Source organism: Zootermopsis nevadensis, unplaced genomic scaffold, assembly GCF_977971745.1.
Source record: "Zootermopsis nevadensis isolate Lab colony 2312 unplaced genomic scaffold, Znev_1.0 Znev_ptg000001l, whole genome shotgun sequence".
NCBI classification, from domain to species: Eukaryota; Metazoa; Arthropoda; class Insecta; order Blattodea; family Termopsidae; genus Zootermopsis; species Zootermopsis nevadensis.
The window spans coordinates 5897235-5919058 of record NW_028259133.1 but is presented as its reverse complement, the minus strand read 5'-3'; the positions used below and the strand labels follow the sequence as shown (position 1 = coordinate 5919058).

Below are 21824 nucleotides of genomic sequence, written 5' to 3'. Positions count from 1 at the left end.
CATTGCTTTTTGGTTGGCATTTAAGGTCAGAGAGTTTCTGTCGTGTGTCAATTTAGTGGAGCTTCTGTGCGTTGTATCTTAGGAGGTGACTGGAAAGACGGTAACGGAAATTGATTCAAGTAGAATTTGTGGTTGCAACAGTGAGCCAAGTACAATTTTTTGAATGTTTCTGTTGTTTTCAAGGTGGAGTGTCTGGGACACTCTTCAACCAGTAGGAATGATGAATTGATAGCTCAGGTGCATGACTTTTATGTGAAATAATAGAATATTGACTACTTGTGACATGGCTACCAAAGTAGGAATTTCTTATGGCCATTTTAACTCAAGATTTTGATCTGAAGTATGTCTAGGTGAACTTTTTTGCATGACTACAGTTTTTGTTATTGTTATCACTGGTATGAGACAGTGACCCAATGGATGTTTGGCCACTAACAGGTTCATTGCCCATTCCCCAAATGGATGAAAATAGAGCAGGAGTGAAATGATATTGACAGGAGAAAACTTAAGATCTCGGAGAAACCTGTCCCAGCTTTTACAGATTATTATTTTATTCTGCCGCCATAATAATGCACCTGCCTACTCATGAGTTCGTCTGGCAGTTTTTAACTGCACATATGCTACTATTCCACAAGCGAGACAGGGCTAGTACGTTGACGTGGTTTAACCTACCAATCATGCGAGTAAAGTATTTTGACAGTAGTCACCAGATATCTTGCAAGGTATGCTCTCGAGTTCCCGGGCTTCACTGGATTTAGCATCATCAGATAAAGATTCAGAATGGCCTACTGCTGTGGTAGCTATTTCAAAACACTAACTGTTGTGGGTGCAGCATTCTAATTATTCCAATATTCATATTGTACTTTTCTTGGTATGTGTTACTCTTAAAGTTAGGTCTTGGTAGTACATGTAAGTATAAATGTGGAGGTAATGAAAGAGATTATGTTTTTTGAATTGTATGTTGATTTGTGCGCAGCACATTCCGCTGTTTGCAGCTCATTGCTTTCCGCATGCAAGACAGCGGCAGATTTCACAGATTTAGTGTAGATAGTTTGTGATCATGCCTGAAACTTTTGTGGACCTAGATACTCAAAGTATTTTATATTGAAATGTCTACTAAATGTAAAGGCAAGAAAAATCACTTTTATATTACATTTTTCTGCGTGTAAAAAATGGCATGTTAGTGAGCTTTGCAACAATGTGATGTAATAACTTGACATATGTTGGTGGAACAGCAAAACAACGAAAGTGAGATTCTGCGCTGTGTGGAGGTTTTCTCCAAAGTCTGTCCATAGTGTGCAGGTTTTTGCCATTTTTGGTAAATACGAGGTGCGATCAGAAAGTTTCCAGACTGTGTCACAGAGGACGAACCGGATGTAGTACGAGCTTCTGCCGCTAGGGGGTGCGGCCTACATTCATAATGAATCAGTGTGCCAGCCGGCATCATCGAATTAGCATCTGTTTCTTAGTTACGGGCGTTTTGGTAGTGCATTACACCAACCCTCCTGCGATTGCGGATTTTCATGAACGAAGAGTGTGCATCAAATTTTGCCAAAGACTCGCCAAAACGGCTACGGAAACCTATGAAATGCTAAAGCAAGCATTTGGGGTTCCGCAATGGGTCGTGCACGTTTTAAAAATGGCCGAACCTCTGTCGATGATGACGAGCGTTCTGGACGACCATCTTCGAGCACAACGCCCGAAAATGTTACGAAGATTCGGCAGGCCATTCACGAAGATCGACGTTGTACCACCAACGACTTGTGCGACATTGTTGGGATAGGCTATGGGACCTGTCACCTGATTCTAAAGGAAGAACTCCACATGCGACGCATCATGACAACACGCCAGCGCACACCGCCCTCAAAGTTCGACAGTTTTTAGCCTCAAACACCATGACCGCCATCCAGCACCCTCCTTATTCGCCGGATTTAGCTCCGTGTGAAAAGATGAAAATTCAGCTAAAGGGAAGGAGATTTGAGACGATAGAAGAGATTCAGGCAGAATCGCAGATGGTGCTGGAAACTTTCCGATCGCACCTCGTATTAAGAAAGATGCGGTGATAATTTGTGAGCTAAGATAAGTTTATTTGTGTTGTATGTTGTCTTCAGGTACTGTTACTCCGTGTTGTCAGACCAAACGGTTCATCTCTGACATCGGGACCCGTGACAGCTGTAATGGTGGGTGTGGCACAACAGGGTGTGGAGGATGATCTATGCCTTGAGTGGGATTCAAAGCCACGGTCCCAGTGACCAAGTGGCACAAGGCCCACGCCTCAGACCAAGTGGCCATTAATGGCAGGTTACACATAAGTTAGGCTCTAATTCCAGCTGATAGTACTCAGTGAACTTAGCAGACAATGATCACCTTTGAGGTCATGTTTTAAGTCTCTCAGAGGTAAATGTACACTTACCAGTAGCTAACAAGTAGCCCATTCGAGTGATTTCGTTACTGTCTTCCAAATGTCGTGTATATGAGGTAACTATTTTCTTACACTTGGCCTTGTGTGATCCCACCCAACAGTACACTGCAAGAGGTCCTTACTGCCTCCGTCATCAGGGCGATTAGTGAGACTACCTAATTTTCTTGGTACAAACCTCAAGGCCTGACATTGCCGCCTCTCTAACGCAGGCCCCAATGTCACCATGGCTGTCGATAGTATAATCTGATAGACCCTCGAGGAAACAGTCATATATTTCCTTCACAGGCAATGTCACTGTAAGTAGAAAAAAGAAATAAAAGAATTTCTACCATCAACCATAAAGATTACAACTTCCAGCTACAGCATTCGGAATGTCACACTGTGGTTATTCTCACATTATTTTCAGAGTGTAACTTGCCACGTTCATTCCCATACACGACTTTGGTGATCCCACCCAACAGTACTCGTTGAACAGAGCTGACAATGCTGATGCAGCGCAAGAGGGAATCTTGAAAACCTCATCAGACAAACAGTCTTCCAGAAATTCTCGCCAATCACCTGTTTCAAACTTTACATGTCACTGTCATAACAGGAAGGAGAACACAATTTGATGGAGCAAAGGTTAAACATTTTTTTATATGACCCGTTCTTCAGTGCCTGAGCATCTGCGGGTCACAACTTTTTCGTTGGCTTGATCTATAGACATTCGGTAGGACTCCTTGGACGAGTGATCGGCCCGTCGCAAGGCCTCTACCTGTACACAGGACAGCACAACATAGAAACACACGGACAAACATCCATGGCTTGAGTGGGATTCAAACCCACGGTCACAGTGGCCAAGTGGCAAAAGGCCCACATCTCAGACCACGTGGCCATTAACGGCAGGTTACACATAAATTAGGCAATATCAATTTGGTCTTCTGGACTGTAATGCCATGTGAACTTGCAGGTAGACAAAATGTTTCTCCAGAATCTACCCCCCACAAGTCCACAACCTAGAAGACCAACAGTGACATCTTCAATTTTGTGAGAACCTGAAACCTTGTATGAATTATGCGAATATCAAAATTATAGACTTTCTAGAAAAGGCACTGACTAAAATATTCCTGAAAATAAAACAAATTTTTACGTTTCAGCTGCGGAAAACTTTTGTTACACAACATTTATAAACAATTACTTAAATACAATGTATTTCTTTTTTATTAGCAGTAGACTGTGCCAACACAAATTCTTCCACTCGATAAGACTCGCTGATATGTTTCAATACAAAGCAAACAGCATAATAATAATGAAAATATGAAATTCAGCCATAACTTACCAATAATGAGAGGGTTACGGTAAGGCATACCTGCCATAGAACATTTTTCAATCAAGTAACAGCAAGCCTCTTTCAAAAGTCTACCTCCCGGACCACTAAACCATTGACCTTTTACAAATCTAGGGACAAGTTCCCTAACCCCACGTCCAATTTCTTGTCCTACAAAGAAATACATCACACAAGTTCCATGAACTGCATTACAATGTCATATTCAAACATAAGAAATATATATATATATATATATATATATGACTATTAAACCTTAGTTATGTCAACAACTCGTAATATAAGCAGTAAATCTGACAAATCTTCCGAAAACTGTAAGCAAAGAAAATCCTGGTTCATGCAAGATACAATATAGAGGTAACCCTCGATTTGGGCCAATTCAGAATAACGCCGATTTTGAAACAAGCAAGTCAAAAAGTGAAAAAATATATTTTACTAAAATTTTTAACATTTTATAATGTTTCCCGTACTGATTCTCATACTAATTCGTAATTCTTACATCGCTGATTCTGAATAAAAATTATAAATACAGTCATCTCTGCAATTACGAACGTTTCGTTAACACGAATTTGCTCCAATGAGATCGATGAATCGGTAAAAGCTGTTTGTGAAATGCAAACTTTTGCATATGCGAGTTTGCTCTTCTGCAGTTTCATTCCTGGCGCTTTAAACTTTCAAAGGACTAATTTAATCTCTGCGGAGGTAGCAGGGTTATTTTTACTATGCGACTTTCTATAGGTCGGCATCTTACATGAATGCAGCTGTAGTGAATTATTTTTAGTTAACATATTGTAAATTAGGAATGTATAGAATTGAATGTAGTTAGAAGTAAGTATAGTAGACGATTGCATGTAGGAATGTGTTGATTCATTTCCTGTCTAGAGTAAAGCAGCAAGGCTAGTTCACCTTATTCTCAGGATATGAAAAGAACATTAAACGGAAATGCAGACGTAGCCATTAGGCAGTCGGCAAAAATATGGGAGAACGCTAACGGAAAGGTTGTGAAAGGAAGTTGAAGAGAGATCTAGACCAGATGGGCCAAAACTTGGAAGATAGGAGTTTACTAGAGGCATCATGAGCAAGGTGCAGCTGATAGGGCTACTTTTAACAGGTAAGCGCTGAGGAGATGAATCCAAAGTGTAGTACGGGTGGATGAATAAATATTCTAAATTTCGTAACTAGAGTATACTAAGGATAAAGTGAACTAGCCTAAATTAAGAAGGTAATGTTTTAAATCAAATGTGAAATTTATGTAAAACTTAGTGTTAGAAATAAATGTGATAGTCTTATGAAACAAGTTGTAGCCTCATGGACGAATTATTACCAGCTGAGCATGTTTAAGCTGACACCAGCATCCTTGGGAACTTGCCTTGCTCCATGCCAAGCCACGCTACCACATTTGTAAGACTAATCCGAACGAATCTATACAAAGTAGAACGTTACAATTGGTGGCAGCGGTGGGATTATTTTTAATTTTTTTAAACGGTTCATTACTTTGTTATAAACACTTTCGTTTGGAAACTAATTGTTTTAGTAAAGCTTAGCAACAAGTGCAAACATTTTTATAATGGTGAAGTCCCAATTACGTCAACAAATGGAAAGCCTAAAGGCAGAATTGAGCAACCTACGTACGCAGATGATAACAGGGCGTCCAACAGCGGCTAAAGATCTCTCATTCCAAAATGGGGAGGTTCAGAAAAGTCAGTCACAGTAAATGAGTTTTTTGAAACTGTAGACAGTACAGCATGTGTTGGAAATTGGAGTGAATCAGATAAGATTCAAATCACAATACTAAAATTGATCGACACGACCAAAACATTTTATAGCGGAAGTTTATAACTTCTCGCACCGGATATTACGTGGGAAAACTTTAAGGCTCATACCGGGAGTGCCGTGAATAAAACACGTTAAACAGACGTCTATCAAACATTGTATGCGTCTTTTAAATGAGGTGACTATTATGCAGAAATTATGCAATGCCAGAGCGTGTTAATTTGATTTTTCGTATTCAAATAACTTGTGTCCTTAATGTCAGCACGGAATAATTAGCCTGTAGTACAATGATGATACTGTAAATGTAAGTGAAATATTTATTAGTGTTGTGATTTTAGATCTTGGTGTTTCATAGTAGCAAGCCAGATAGTCGTTGTTTTATTACGGTCATTAAATAGGACTAATTGTTTTTATTTATAAACATGTAAGCCGGCTCCAGTGAGAAGTTGGCAGAACACTGAGCTAGGTTTTCATACTTGTATGATAAAATAAAAAGTAAAAATTGCTTGCATCATCACCACCTAAATCCTACATAGAACGAAAGTTGACTGGTAATAAGACAAATGCGGAGGGGTGCGTTGTTAAACTGTCGGCCAAATTAAGCGTGTCGTACAGAAGTGAAAGGTGATTACAATTTTGAGCCTTCTGGGTTGTTTTGGATCTTCTACAAGAACATGTATTCAGAGTCCGAAGTTTCAGTCATGTAGCGTAAGTAGCAGCGATCAATTGTTATCTTGAGAATGTGGAAATAAAAAATGTTCCCCCAGACCAGAATATTATTGCTAAAGGTTTCAGTGCACATACTCGTGTATTCTGATACCCAAGTTAAAATATTCTGTCTTCCTGGTCGTTTCGAAGTGTGCGTTTGTGTGTAGTGAGTGACCAGCCCCTGCCTCCGCACAATTTCTACTCTGTCCTTATTTTTGCCTGCTAGAGCCATCTAGTAGGAATCAGCAGAGACTTTTATGAGAAATGGCTTACAGGCTTTACTTCCCCTACGAAGGAATATTACTTTGCCAAAATAACAAGAGGAAAGTTTATGAACATGTTTTTTATTTAATATTCTTAAATATTTAATTATAAACTTTATAAAAAATAAATAATTTGACTATTTAACAAAAAACTTTAACTAATTTTCTAAAAACAATTTAACTATTAAGTTCTTAATTATTCTAAATTGGAATTGTCATGATATCTCCCAAAATAGTTGCAAGCTGCATATTGTCCATTTCTGGAATCTGGAAAAGAAATAAACATTTGGATAAGAACAGGAACTGGAATTATGTGTAACAAGTATGGAAACTGATGCAGCTAATATCTCGCGTTAGGCGATTTCTACGGATGCAGATTTTGAAGGAATTTGTGACGAAACTCAAGGTGAAAGACACTGGACTTATTCTAGTACTAGTAGTATTTATTACGCCATTTATTTTAAATATATTTATTATTTTAAATAAATTCGAATATAATATTTACTACCGTTTGATCCAAAATGTGTTAACTAAACTGAAATATAATATTTCATATCGTATAATGTAGATCGCAGAAAAGTACACAGAGTGGCAATAAATGGTTACAATTATAAAATGAGGTGGAAATTTCGCGGCACACAGGTTGAGCATCACTGTTCTGAGCTACTGCCAGCGTCGTTAAATAAGTAACACCAACCATGCATGCCTGTGTACCAGCAGAAGTGAAGAAGTTACGGTAATCAGACACGGGAATAAATGGCGGGCTTTTCTAACAAATACCCGGTCGAGATTCGAACACCGACCCTCCGGAGTAAGTGGAAGGAATACCAACCCTCTACGAAGTAACGTTTGTTCACTTTCAGTCGGAAAGTTTTTGGTCACACGAAAGCCTTAGTATTTTACGATAAGAATAAAATAATTTATTTCATACATAAACACGTGTTGGATCTCTTCCGTTATATATTATTAATAACTAATATTAATGCTGTTTCTGCTTAATGGATTTGCAGAAAAATGTAATGAAGTTATGAGCTGGACCTCGCGGTAATTATTAGGCCCACGTAAAAGCGGGAAATGTAGGAAAATCTCATTTGAACAAAGGAGACTCTGCTCTTTAGGAAAATCTGATTCAGAACGCAAAGAACAAAGGGCACTCCACATACCAGAGCACGCGATTTCTTCATCCTTTCCTCCTCCGGTTTTGTGGCCGCCCTCGACTTCACCTGCGTTAGACGATGAGTCGGGTTTAATATTTAGAAGCCACGAAAGAATATCATCACCGAAGTCGCCGGTGTCATTTTCGTATTGAAATTCTGCCACTGGATGTTCCGTTGGTGCAATGGATTCAAAAAAGTCTACATTGGAATCCGTGCGAGAATCAGAATATTGCTTGGAAAAACTGTCCATATCCAGAAGAGAAAATTCAGTTCCACCATTTTCATTTCCGAGAGTACAAGCCTCGTTCAAGTCAATTTCATGTGTCGTCGCCCATTGCAAATCGGCAGTGGCCAAAGGAACAGTTTGCCCATTTGAAGTCGAAACTTCGATTGTGGTCGGAAGGCCGCAGTTTTCTGTGCACACACAATCTTCGTTCTTCGACTTCTTCGCGCGCGTTGAGTTCATTTCTTCGAGAAATTTCCTTTTCGTCCCAGTGCCAGCCTGACGATCTGCTTGCATACTGAATGTCGACATGTCTACGGACGTTTCGGTGTTCACCAGTTTCTTCGTCGAAGTCCTCTGTGAAGATAGAATGAACAGAGTAAAGTTTCCACAAGAAAAATGCCTGAGTTTATAGCCGCTCAGTAATAGGAGCTTCGCTCCTTGGTAATCACTTGACTCTCTTCAGGGGTGTTAACGGTATGTAACTCCCGACAACTAGAAGCTTCCTTTATCGCTGAATATAATACTTTATTTATACACAATTTAATTATTTAAGAATAAATACAGATGTGCAGATGATAATACTTGGCTTTAGCCACAAGACGATGATCTCAGAACTGTATTGGGTTTGCGTGCCGCTACCTCGAAAGTTTGTTGAAGAGTCCTCTCTCAACCTATTTAACGCGTAAGGTCCAGCAACATTATCTGCCTGAGTGACAATGAACCATAAAGTCTAACTAACTTTCTACATATTTCCGCCATAAATGTTGAAGTATGACACTTGGGACTACAACCAATTCACGCCAGTTTATTGTCCTGGTGTAAAATCACAAGACTCATGTGAACCGAAGGTCCTCGGACGTCTTTGTCGTAAACAGTAGGTATATGCCATGAACTAGAAGTAAACATCCCAGTATTACCCTCCAAACACAACAACAAGTTAGAATTTTGCAACGAAAAGTAAAAAGAAATTCAGCCTAATAAAATAATAAAAGAACTACATGGTAGGATCAAATTACCTCAGCAGAAGATGTAATTTGGACCGTTACAACCTCCCCAAGTATAATTTTGGTCACTTTCTATCAGAAATGTCCAAGATTATATCTTCTTGCCGCTAAAGCTTCAGCTCAATTACACCATATTACATGAAAATGAAAAATAAAACAACACAATACAAAATATAACATTACTTGATACATACACAAAATGAAATGAACACTTAACAATTATAGTAGTCATACACATATAAATCCTTTAGGTTACTTGACCTTCACATAGTTGTCTTGATCATTACAACATAACAGTTATCCGTTCACTAAACAATTTCTTAAGCGTTAATTATGAGTTACTTCTAATAATAATAAATTACTGGTAGGATTTGACAACAATATTCAATTGTTCTGCTCTTACAATGCACTTATATTGGTATAATTTTGAATATTAAACTCCATACTACAGCTGTTACAATAGTTAAATGATTATTGAGCTCAAATTTATGACAAACAGTGACTACTGATTTCCAAGAAATTTAGTCAACCGCGTGCAATGAAATCAATCAGTGCTGATTTTCTCCAAATATGGCTTCAATGAATGTTTATTGAATTGTCCTCTGACTTTCCCATTATTCCCTGAGATTTCATACACCGAAGGTGGAATGATTCTCGTTATCACGTACGGGCCTTCGTACGGTCGAATGAACTTGCCCGTAACACCTTGTGCAGCGTCTGAAACAGGTTGACAACGCACAAGCACTTTATCTGACAGCTGAGGATTCCACTTTGCGATTCCCATTTTCCTCCTTTTCTTTCTTTCCAGTGCCTTTGCTTTCAATTTAACGTATGCCCGGAGAACCTTAATTTCCAAACTTTCCGCTGGTAGCTTCTGATCTGGGGATTTAACAAAAATTTTCTCGAACATGTCCGGCTTCGGCTCGTCAAACATTAGTTCCACTGGTGTGTAACCTGTCGTCCCACTTACGGATGAATTTAACCAATTCTCGATAAGAGGAATTAATTCAGGCCATTTTCTCTGCGTGATATTACAATATATCCTGCAATATTTAGCTAATTCTCTCATTATTCTCTCTGTGGGGTTGCTCTGAGGATGGCGAATAGGAGAATATCTGACGGAAATGTTTAGGTTGGAAAGGGCTTTCTTCCACGATGGTGAGGTAAACTGCGTGCCATGGTCGGAAAGGATTGATTTAGGCTGGACTACTTGACGGAAATAATGAGTCAACTTATTCAAAGAAGCTCTCGTAGTCGCTGATTTAATCGGATAAAGTTTCACGTGTTTCGAAAATACATCCAGACATACCAGAATGTACTTCACTCCTCCACGTCCTGTAGGCAGAGCGCCGTACAGGTCCAAAGACATTAGCTCACCAGGTTTAGATGGCATATGTGACCTAGATTCTACCTCGTAACTCCTGTTAGGATGTTTTACGCGCTGACAGATGTCGCAGTGTGCGACGTATTTGCGAACCTTTCGGCCTAAATCTCTCAGGTAAAAAGTATGAGCTATTTGTGCAATGCATCGATCAGTACCTTGATGGCCCGATGAAGTATGTACAAAGTTGATCACACGATCTTCCAGGCTGCTAGGGAGAACGGGCCTCCAATACGGGTAGTTTATACCTTTTTGGTATAGGACCTCATTTCTTAGCATGTACTTGTCCAAATAGGTTGCCGCCCCCGAAGCTAGTCTCTCTCTGGCCTTAACTACGTACGGGTCGCTGGCTTGGTGATGCGCTAGATTCTTTAATTCCCCCTTTAACTTGGTATCGATATTCAAGTTTATGGCTGCTACTAAAATGCCTCGTGGCTTTCCCATTCCCTTGATCTCTTCTTCAGTTAAGCCCACAGGATTTCTGCTCATAACATCCGCAAGGACGTTGTCTGACCCCTTTACATGTACGATGTCAATGTCATATTCTTGAATTTCTAAAACCCAACGTGTAATTCGGTTGGAGGTCAAAGCACATTTCTTCAGGAACGATAAAGCCTTATTATCTGAAAACAAAGTAACCTTTTGCCCAAAAACATAAAGTCTGAATTTTCTGAGTGCATATACCACGGCTAACAATTCCTGCTCACACGTAGTGAACCTCATCTCAGCGGATGACAACACCCTTGAAGCTGTAGAAACAATGTTGGTAACCCCCGCTTCGTCTGTCTGCATCAGAACTGCGCTAATGCCAAACTAGCACGCGTCAGTGTATACGGCGTAGGGTAGGTCATTATTGGGATGGACTAAATGTATTGTATGTGCAAACCTCGCACGTAGTTCCTCAAAAGCACATTGAATCTCTGTTGTCCACTTCCATTTACTTCCCTTTTTCAACAATGGAAGGAGAGCGCCTACATAGCCTGCATAATTGATAATAAACCTATTATGAAAGTTACAAGTCCCTAAAAACTGCCTCAAGTGCTTTTGGTTACGGGGTGCAGGATACTTCAAAATAGCGGCTACTCGCTCAGGGTCTGCAGACACACCGGTCTGACTTATTATGTGCCCCAAATATGTAACTTCAGTCTGACAGAACCGACATTTTGCAGCGTTTATGGTGAATCCTGCCTCAATCAACTTGCCGATGACTATGTTTAAATGCTTTAGGTGGTCTTCAAAGCTGCGCGAAAATACCAATAAATCATCCACATAAAACACAACAAACTCCTCACTATCTGAACCCAGCACAAGTTTCAACGCCCTAACAAATGCTGATAATGAGTTTTTGAATCCATAAGGGACACGTTTGAATTGGTACACAGTTGAATCAAACAGGAAAGCTGTAAAGCGGCGTGAACTTTCTTTAAGGCTAATTTGCAGAAAAGCACTGGTGAGATCTAGTGATGTCATGTACCTTACTCCATTAAAACGCTGTAATAACTCGCCTATAGGGTAAACTCTTTCACGATCTGGAACCATAACAGAATTTATTTTCCTAGCATCTATGCAAAGGCGTGGTTTTCTCCCTTCTTTATACACAATAGTGATAGGATTTATGAACGGAGAATTACATGTCTCTAAAATATCGTCATCCAACATCTGAGCTATTTGTTCTCTTATAATTGGCCTGACAGCGAAAGGGACCACTCTTGAACTACCCGTGACTGGCTTAAGATCACTTAGTACGAACTCGTACTGAAAGCAGCGACACATACCTGGTTTCGAAGTCAAATGCTCCAGGTACTTCCACAACAATTTAATTAAACTCTCTTTCTGAAGACTGTTGAGGTGTGCATTTGCATTAATCAGAGCGGTTACGTCCACAGCTTGCAAAGAACGTGGATCAGGGGAACCTATCCTAGTATTCTACACCAAAATTGGATACATCAGACCTTCCTCTCCAACTCGTCTCTCACTACTATCACAATAAAAACGACGGCTATTTGCTACGTCGAAAAATTCGCCTTCCCAACGACTACCATAATTCTCTTCATCTTTATCAAACTTGTAGACATCATCACCTTCTGTGGCATCTATAAACAAGGACCTTCGCCCTAAAACTTCACTTCCTCCTCTTTCTCGAACTAGGTTGGAATCCTGAACTATCAAATGATTGCTATAAGCAGAACTTCCCTTCAACTCCTGTCCATCGTTGCTCACATCACGTAACCGGTCATCTCGATTAAACAATTGCACTTTCTCAATTCCATTTCGCTCATAACGGAAGCATTTCCTTTTGAAGTCCAAAATAATCCCATACTCATTTGCATAATCGCAACCTAAAATCACTGAGCTAGTCAGTTGTGGGGACACTAAAAACACACTCTCAAAACTATCGCCCCCAATACTAAATTCCACATAGATCTGATCTTTAATACGCCGAGTCTTATTGCCAAAAGCTGTCACTAACACTGTGTTGGCAACGGGTAAACTTAAAGTGGACACTCCTGCAGATACTAAGTCTTTATAAATACTTTCGGTCAAAAGGTTAACTTCGCTGCCTGAATCTATTATAGCATTGGTAGTGATATCACCGAATGACATTGACACCTGCGGACAATTTAATAAATGGCTGTCATTAATATAATATATCACCAATTCATTCAAAGGATCCATATAATTACTACTACCGGAAATCATCACATCTCTAAATTTATCTCCCACCTCACAAACTACACTGTGCTTTGGGTCCGGATCTGAAGTTTCTATTGCCTTTGATGCGAACGGGGTTCGATCCGTAACGCCGCTCGACATTAGTGGTCCTTGCGGTTCCTTCCTATCGGTTTGCCTTGTCGGACTGTGGTAAGGTGGGGCACCAGGGTTTAAGGAAGACCCTTCGTGTTTATTACGGTTGTCATCTTCCCTGTCTCTAGAAAAATAAGCACCTCTGCCGTTATTGTTCCCATTTCTATTGCTGTGGCTGTAACCAGAATAATTCTGCCTCCTGTCATAATACGTCTGTCTCACGTAATGATGATTCTGGTTCTGCCTCTTATCGGGATTATTGTTCTGGTGATAATTAGCCCTTATATTTGTTTTACTACCTGCTTCGTTAAACTCTAGCATTTCAAGGCGCTTCAAAACGTCTATGGCTTCCTGCACTGTAGTCAAGGGAACCCCCACCAGACACCTCTGTATGTTCACCGGGTAGTGTAACTTAATTGCGTCAATAAATTCGGCATCACTCATCCCTAGATATGAAGCCAAAACAGCATATTTAATCAGGTGCCCTGACATTGAGAGATTTGATTGCTTTTCATATTTGTCTTGATATATCGAACATTTCACTCGACTCTGTGTCGTCTTGGACCAAAACGTTTTAGTGAATGCGACTTTAAACTGCTCATAGTCATTTAATGTATGAGCCACAGCTGACATCCACTGTTTAGCAACAGGGTCTGATATTGACTTCAGTGCTGTAGCCAGTTTTAATGATTCTGGTACCCCCTTCAACTTCATAAATTCCTCTAACTGGTTTAAATGGTAGATGGCGTTGATCTTATCGCTGTCTTCAAACATGGGTAGGGATAGATCAGCAGCACTTAAATAGTTATGTGCATTGTAATGGCGAACATTCATGATATCATGACTCACAGGTACAGTCATACACACATTACAATTCACATCACTCGCATTCCCTGAAATATCAATTGACCCAGACACCTGACTACCCAAGTTTTCAGCAGCCTCGCCGTGGGAACTGCTTTGACTGGCTGCATTGCCATCAGCTGATCGTGAGAAATTTCCATTGCAAACCACGGAAGTCGGTTCTGACAACTTACCTTTTAAATGTTTAATTTCAAGGTTCAACTTCTCAAACCTACTGTCGTTAACGCAGTTAACCCTTTCAAATTCCTTGTTTATCTCTACAAAACGCTCCCCCTGCCGATGACTTTGTTTCTTTTGTTCTTTTACCATATCATTTCTGAGATCCTGAACTTCATCAGTCAATTTTGTTAGCTTTTGTCCTAGATGTTCCCCATTTTGGATAACCCTACTGGTTATTTCTCCTGTTACCGAATTCACCTCAACGATGTGATGGTCTAACTTATTATGTAAATCATTTGACAATTCCTGCATATTCCGTTTAGCAGCTCTTAACTCCCCTTCATTATCCTCTCTAACTTGTTTGATTTCACAAGAAAATCTTACAGATTCTGAATGTAATTTATCTGAAATTTCTTTGTTTAATTTCGAATTTTCCCTCTCAACTCTCTTAATCAACCTTTCGTTTTCCAGTCTGACATCTTCTCGTATGTTATTTACATTTCTTTGTAATACAATAATTTTATTCACCGTCTTTACACAAGCTTATAGATTGTTAAAATCACATAAAATTATAACATTTCAACATTTGATATTGTTACATTTTAAAATGACGACATGTTTCGATGTTCATTCCATCATCGTCAGGTCTATCAATTAAAATTAAAATTAAAAACTGTTGCACTTGCTGCCCTGCGTATACTGATTTTTTCTACCCGTTAGATTTTATTTGTTTAACCTCCAGGCTTCTTCCATTTAATTTTGAAGACTGCGCCTGGATGTCTTAAATCGGGTTGTGTGTGAGGTGCGTGTCCGATATTACGGAGCTGTAGAGTTGCAGTCTACAGTCTACAGTCTTTGTCGTAAACAGTAGGTATATGCCATGAACTAGAAGTAAACATCCCAGTGTTACCCTCCAAACACAACAACAAGTTAGAATTTTGAAACGAAAAGTAAAAAGAAATTCAGCCTAATAAAATAATAAAAGAACTAAATGGTAGGATCAAATTACCTCAGCAGAAGATGTAATTTGGACCGTGTCGGGTTTAATATTTAGAAGCCACGAAAGAATATCATCACCGAAGTCGCCGGTGTCATTTTCGTATTGAAATTCTGCCATTGGATGTTCCGTTGGTGCAATGGATTCAAAAAAGTCTACATTGGAATCCGTGCGAGTATCAGAATATTGCTTGGAAAAACTGTCCATATCCAGAAGAGTAAATTCAGTTCCACCATTTTCATTTCCGAGAGTACAAGCCTCGTTCAAGTCAATTTCCCTTGTCGTCGCCCATTGCAAATCGGCAGTGGCCAAAGGAACAGTTTGCCCATTTGAAGTCGAAACTTCGATTGTGGTCGGAAGGCCGCAGTTTTCTGTGCACACACAATCTTCGTTCTTCGACTTCTTCGCGCGCGTTGAGTTCATTTCTTCGAGAAATTTCCTTTTCGTCCCAGTGCCAGCCTGGCGATCTGCTTGCGTACTGAATGTCGACATGTCTACGGACGTTTCGGTGTTCACCAGTTTCTTCGTCGAAGTCCTCTGTGAAGATAGAATGAACAGAGTAAAGTTTCCACAAGAAAAGTGCCTGAGTTATTCGTAAAGATTTTCGCTAAATACGTCAAAACAAAAGTATCTAATACAACCAGTTCACACCACAATTCGTTCCAGACTGACGAAAGCCGATTGTTGCCTGCTATTTATACCACCACAACAATGCTGACGTAACCTATGACGCAACAGTGAGTAAAGGAATGGAGTGCAATACGGTTCATTCGGGCGTGCATAAGGACTGCTAAATAAAACTTATGGCATGCCAGCCGAGATTGTTGCACGTGTTCGTGTTTTATAAGAACACCTGCGTTTCAAATTTATACATTCTTTGTAGTTACAGAATTACAAATTGAATTACTCCAAGTTATAATTTGTAAGAAATCAAAAATTAATATTAAATATTTTCTATGTTGAAGGAAAATGAATTTGAAATTAATGAGAAGATTCCTGAAGTAAATTTTGCAATTTTTTTAAAAAAAACGTGTTTTTATACTTGTTTAATTTTAAAGACGATATTTGAGGGGCCCGGGCGCTGTTGAGACCATCGCCCCTGCGACAGGGAAAATGTTTCCTTCCTTCGAATCCCGATTATTCATTTTGACCAGTGAGAGAACACAGGAAAGTCAGAACTCTGGGAAAAGTGTCCTGAGTTCGATTTCCTTCAAGGGCGTTTCCTTTGGCTCCGAAACCAAGCGAGACAGAAGAAGGGATCAGAGTTTTTTGCTTCGAAGAGGAGATTTCGGAAACGAAGGACTCGGCACTGAGTTCGACTCCCGACAAGGATGGTTTCTGTTGACGGGAACGCAACCGGGAAAAGAGAACGACGCCAAGGCAAAATTCTTTCTTTTCGGAGAGGAAATTACAGGGTCTAAGGTCACAGACACGAATACACAGTCCTCGGTTGGAGTCTCTGTTAGGATGTTGGTTTCTGGGATATTTTTACGGGCTTATTAAACGACGCACGTTTAATAATGAGGCCTATAAGCTACCGGGTGTCTCCAAATTAATCTGCAGATTTTGTGTGGTTATGTTAGACCATGATATTTTATTTATTCACAGTTTATTTAACAACCCATTTTCAGTAACTCAGAGTAGCACACGAGCATTAAATCCATTGATAAGTCCTTGTACGTAAATAATTTTATTATTTGGAAGCACAAAACTAGCTTCATTCTGTATTACTGTCGACTAACACGGATGCCACCAGATGTCTCAAAAGTAAAGTGCTGTGCAATTTGTAGGGTTACCCAAATATCAGAAAACCTTTTTGTGGTAACATGGCTGTTTTCAGGTGTTTGCGGACATTGGCCACGATGGCTGAGATACACGTAGTTTAATGGGTAAACCTGTTAGAAGGCGTTCACCATGACTTATAAGGTAGTGTTTATTCTTGTTCCTTCAACATTCAATCAACTGATAATGTTGGGTATCCATTATTTAAATATGTCAGGATGGTTATGAATGATAAAGTAACTGAGAAGAACCAGGAAGCTGGGGTTAGGCGGTGCCAACATGTTAGTTTACTGCGATTGGATGAAACCGATATTTTGTTCATGTTTTAAGATGGGACAGGAATTGGATCTTTTTTTTTTTTAGTTTGTGGTGCCACAGATTTTCAATAATCTCACAGGCGGCTTCAAATGGCGGATGTTAAGTTTGTTATGAATTTGATAATGGGACAGGGTGAATGTGTAAATGGATTTTAAGAACTGCTAAGGAATTTGCCTTCGACAAAGTGGGGATTGAGTCGTTGTACAAGATTCGAACTGAAAATCGCTTGGTTAACTTCGCCCCGTAATCCACACAAAACCAGGATCACGATAGACTATGGCCGCCAGATATGGAGTGTTTCGAAAAAGCATTCGCGGACATCCGACAAGGGGTGATTCTGCGACTTGCGGGTTGGGTGTGGGGCTAACATTTCCTGATTGTGAGAATAAGAAATTATTCCGACGTTTTGTGCGTGTCCTCTGACTGGGACGGAATATTTGCAACGATCTAAGCTGGACTAAGCGCACTCAAAGATAAGAGACAAATGACTTGTTCTTATGCTCATTTGCTCTTTAACGTGATGCATGCGATATTATCATTTTTGTATGTTGGCTAATATGATACGTGAGAATTATATTTTTCATATATTCCTACAATTTGTACTTAACAATTTTATACTTGTATTTTGTGTCTTATATTAATCCTCAGTTCGTTCCAGAATCTCTTTTTTTGGCAATTTTAATAAATAAAATTGTGAATTCTATGTGAATTAGTATGCCGAATTCCGCTGGTCTGACACAAATCTAATTACTCCTTAAAACGGCTTGCAGTGCACTTTGTTCACGCCAGATTTAATGAAGATATGTTGGCTGATTTGGTTTCTGGATCAGAGGGACAGGTCCGTATGCAGTTCTAAAAACTAATGCGTAAAATTATATTTACCAGACGCAAGAAGAACTAAAATGAATATAATTGAACGGTAGCGGATGCTCTCTATGGAGTACTCTTGGTACTATGAGCAGAGGAGCGTTCATGCTCTTTGTGCCATCTTTCGGGAATTGAAGAAGTTCAACCGGCTTTGGTAGGTCTATCAATAAAGTGAACTAGCATTATGACCTACTTTACTCCCAGTTTCCGAAATTTGACATTTTAGGCTCCCATATTCCTTTGGCCGTTATGCCTAGAATTAGGTAGTTTAATCTTGAAACGATATTTAGGTATAGAATATGCACGCTAATGCTCCAGAGACCAAAGCAAGTTTTCAAGGCTGTGATTCTAAATGTACAAGGGAATGATCCATGTGGTCAAGTCAAAAGGCACTTGTAAGACTGTGAAAGACTTGATAAATCACACATATTTATAGTGCACAGATTTGTAGATAGTTTTATCAAATGCATTTTGTGAGCTCTGTTTGATTTCTGATATATTTGATCCTGTGCGTCAGGCACTTCTGAAGTCTTACCAGCGTCTGGTCCACAAACTTCATTGGAATCCATGAGGAAATGCCACAGTGCTGCTGTCATGTGTGTGTATGGTGGTACAAATTTGAACTGAACATTTCAATTTTGGACACATTTTGTGCACCCTTGTACAGTTTTTTGGCAGCTCATTTTTTTGTGCGATTATTAATAGATGGCACGTGTTTTGTAAATGATAAAAATTTCAAGTGAGGTTATGATCTGACCTATTCCCTTTTAAGGACAATAATGTGTATTTATATACTTGCACCTCTATCATCAATTTTTTTTGTGATTTAGGTATTTGGTGTTTTTTAAAGATATCAGTTTTTTGGAAAGCTATTTTTTCAGATTTTTCTTTAATTTTGTTATATGCCATGTTTGTTTGCATGTGTATACAAATGTGGGCCATTTCTCCTTATGCCCTTTGTTTGTTTATTTGTGCTATTATGTTGTTTTTATGTTGATGTTAAGTGTTTACTGGTGTTAAATTTATTCCACATTATATTTGTATTATGAATTTTTTTTTTGGTTATTTGCCAAGTGGAATTTAATTTATTAATTTTATGATGGATATTTTTGTTGCTTGATGGAACAGGCAATTGTTGCTGTTTTGTGCTCTGTTGAATGACGACATGTTTGATGTACAGTGATACTTACTAGAGATGGCTTCCAGTATGTGTTAGTTAATTGATCTTGTAATGCGAATGTGTGGTGTTTCCTTTGAGGCAGGTATTGACTGAATTATTTAATGATATTTAGACGACATCCGCTGTGAAGAGTTAAGGGAAGAACATTCGTTGATGTTTTTTGACAGTTGGGTACAGAGCACAATATTTGGAACACTGAAGTAAATAATGGGGACTGGAGAAGATCCTCAATGTGGAGCTTCTTAATCATTTGTCTTCATCAATATTAATTATCATGGTTATCAAATCAAGGAGGATGTGTGGGGAATGTAAACATTAGAAATGAATACAAGAATTCAGTTTGAAAACCAGAATAGATAAGACCCCTTGGTGGATGAAGACATAGATGGGAGGATAATATTAAAATAGTTCTTAAAGAAGTAGGATATAATCACAAGGACTGGATCCTTGTGGCTAAGGATAGCAACCAGTGGCAGGCTCTTTGAACTCACTCTGTAAACCTTTGTGTTCTGTGTATGCGGCTAATTTCTTGACTGCCCGAGAACTAGTCTGTTCAGCAGACTTAGTTCAGTGAAGAACTGAAACATTCGATTTCACATGTTTAATTTGTTAAGTTGTTCTTTAGGCTGTTCGTACAGCACATGCACTACCACAGTTGTAATCTAATTCTTTCAGTTCAGATATATATAGACGCTCTTTTATGATATTCTCTATAATTATCAGCTCCTCCAATTTACCCATCACCCAAGAAAGGTTATCGATCCTTGCTCTAGCCCTTTATTTTGCAATCATGTCTTATTGTGTTATGATTACATTTTACATGGAAATTGTAAGTGGACAAAACGTGGTCATTATCAGCATCAGGTATGGAGATTTTGCATAACTTCATTTTACTGAAAGTTGTACCTGGTTCATAGAATGAGACATGTGTAACGTCTTCTTTCGCAGATGATGAATATAAAAATTGAGGATTTTGCTGATACACAAGAAGAGGAGGATCATCTAACAAAACTTCCATTAATAAAGTCTGAACATAAGGTGAGTTGTACATTACAATTAACTTTTAAGAAATATGTGGGATTACCTATTGTGTTTCTCTTGTCCATGTCCACATGAAGCAATTCCACTCTGGTGAATGGATTTTGAAGTGTCCTTTGCAAAATGATGCCAGGGGACTGAAATCTGTTGCTCAGTGTTTATGAATTACCATTTTAACTTCTGTTGGATCAGTTTTAAAACATGTGAAATGAAACATTGAACAAACTGAGAAATATTTTAGACAAATATGTCCCATAAATCTTGTATAATTTGTGGGCTTTGTATTCAAAATACTGCCTGCTATACAATTCACAGGGAACTATGAATGTTTTAAGATTATCTTTTATTTCTTTTGTGTCTTGATATAAGTTGTACTGATATATTAGAACAGTGTTGTCATTTCTGTTAAGCATCATGAATTCTTTCCATATGGGAAGATAACATTGCGTATGTAATATTAAACTATTATCAGGAGACAAATTTGCAGCCATGGAGACTTTCAATGAAGAATGAAATTGTATCATAACATTTTGTGCTTTGTTTTTGACTTTGTTTCTGTAGACCCAAATATTCCCCTTTGCTCTGTCATTTTGGCACAGCTTTGTTTGAATAAAATATTTAAGAGGTTAACTTGACTTCATATATAAAGTGGGCCAGGAGGGAGGATCGTTAATGTGATACTCTGCTCAGTATTTCTGTCCAGAACATACAAAATGTAATTTCTTTATTGTGTGCACTTTATTAGTGATGTGTACATGTAACTATGGAATAAACCCCCGCAACAAAATTTTTTGTGACCATTGAATATGTGCTTTACTGTCTCATTACGTAAACCAAGCCATAATTAGTTTAGCCATTGTCACTGCTTTGGCATGAAGATGCCAAGTAAACTGATGTGGATGTGGAGGCCATAAAAAGGGAAAGAAGTAAAATGGATAAAACTAACATTCTCCGATTCAGAGAGTGGAAGGTTAGGAGTTTGAATAGGGCTGGGAAACTGGAAAATTTGAAGAAAGAAATGAATAAGTTGAAATTGGATTTAGTGGGGATAAGTGAGGTAAAATGGAAAGACGAACAAGATTTCTGGTCAGGGGACTATAGTGTAATAAACATCCTCAGGGAATGGTGTTACAGGAGTGGGAATTTTAATGAACAAAAAATTAGGTAATAGAGTCAGTTAAAAAAGTAAAGTAAAGTTTGTCCCACTATACGCCATGTAGTCGTTTGGGGTGAGAGGAGGTATAGCTCCTCTCTTCCTTGACCTCGGCACTAGATGGGGTGAGTGGTCAGCATCACGCCCCGGCCGGCTTTACCCCCGGGAAAGGACCCCGGTACCCATTGTAGAGGAAGCTGGGTGGGCCCCAGAGCCGGTCTGGACGCAGAGGCTAGAGGAAAAATCCTCTGCCCCCGTCGGGGATCGAACCCCGGTCGTCCAGCCCGTAGCTAGTCACTATACTGACTGAGCTATCAGTTACTATGAGCAATACAATGATAGAGTTATTCTTATGAGAATTGAAACAAAACCAACAACCATATTACAGGTTTACACAAGCAGAAGA

At 39.1% G+C, this 21824-nt stretch overlaps 3 protein-coding genes across 8 annotated transcripts in view; 1 reads left to right on the top strand and 2 right to left on the bottom strand.

Annotated features, from left to right (window-relative positions):
- The window catches only part of LOC110840835 (tubulin-specific chaperone D-like), a 70618-nt gene extending 50260 nt beyond the window's left edge, over window positions 1-20358 (top strand). For 4 of the 5 annotated variants that reach the window (XR_015537711.1, XR_015537696.1, XR_015537689.1 and 1 more), the window contains one exon: window positions 2109-5040. Coding sequence is in view for 1 of the 5 variants with exons in the window: in XM_087358196.1 (XP_087214322.1) it covers window positions 20176-20343 (168 nt within the window). In the remaining 4 variants the exon portion in view is untranslated. Of the gene's footprint in view, window positions 1-2108; window positions 5041-20175 lie in introns of those variants that run through there. The other variant, XM_087358196.1, reaches the window with a different exon arrangement.
- Window positions 6684-8966, bottom strand: LOC147875178 (uncharacterized). The gene is made up of 3 exons (XM_087347990.1): window positions 8887-8966; window positions 7651-8224; window positions 6684-6754 (listed from the first exon to the last, which is right to left on the bottom strand). The coding sequence occupies exons 2-3, from the start codon at window positions 8177-8179 to the stop codon at window positions 6684-6686; spliced, it is 600 nt and encodes a 199-aa protein (XP_087204116.1). The 5' UTR covers window positions 8180-8224; window positions 8887-8966.
- Window positions 11239-20428, bottom strand: LOC147875177 (uncharacterized). Of its 2 annotated transcripts, none has more exons than XM_087357962.1 (2): window positions 15093-15735; window positions 11239-14968 (listed from the first exon to the last, which is right to left on the bottom strand). In XM_087357962.1, exon 2 carries the CDS (start codon window positions 14393-14395, stop codon window positions 12182-12184), a length of 2214 nt encoding a protein of 737 aa, XP_087214088.1. In that variant the 5' UTR covers window positions 14396-14968; window positions 15093-15735; the 3' UTR covers window positions 11239-12181. The 2 variants fall into 2 exon arrangements, with proteins under 2 accessions (XP_087214088.1, XP_087214038.1); XM_087357912.1 differs by adding an exon at window positions 20312-20428 and having other exon boundaries at window positions 12073-15617.
- Between the last annotated feature and the right edge of the window lie 1396 nt (window positions 20429-21824).

Coding starts and splice junctions, on each gene's coding strand:
- LOC147875178 (XM_087347990.1), bottom strand. CDS start 8,179: ATGTCGACATTCAGTATGCAAGCAGATCGTCAGGCTGGCACTGGGACG. Junction 6,755..7,650: donor TGAAGAAATCGCGTGCTCTG/GTATGTGGAGTG, acceptor TTTCTTTTCCAG/ATTCCAGAAATGGACAATAT.
- LOC147875177 (XM_087357912.1), bottom strand. CDS start 14,395: ATGCAGGAATTGTCAAATGATTTACATAATAAGTTAGACCATCACATC.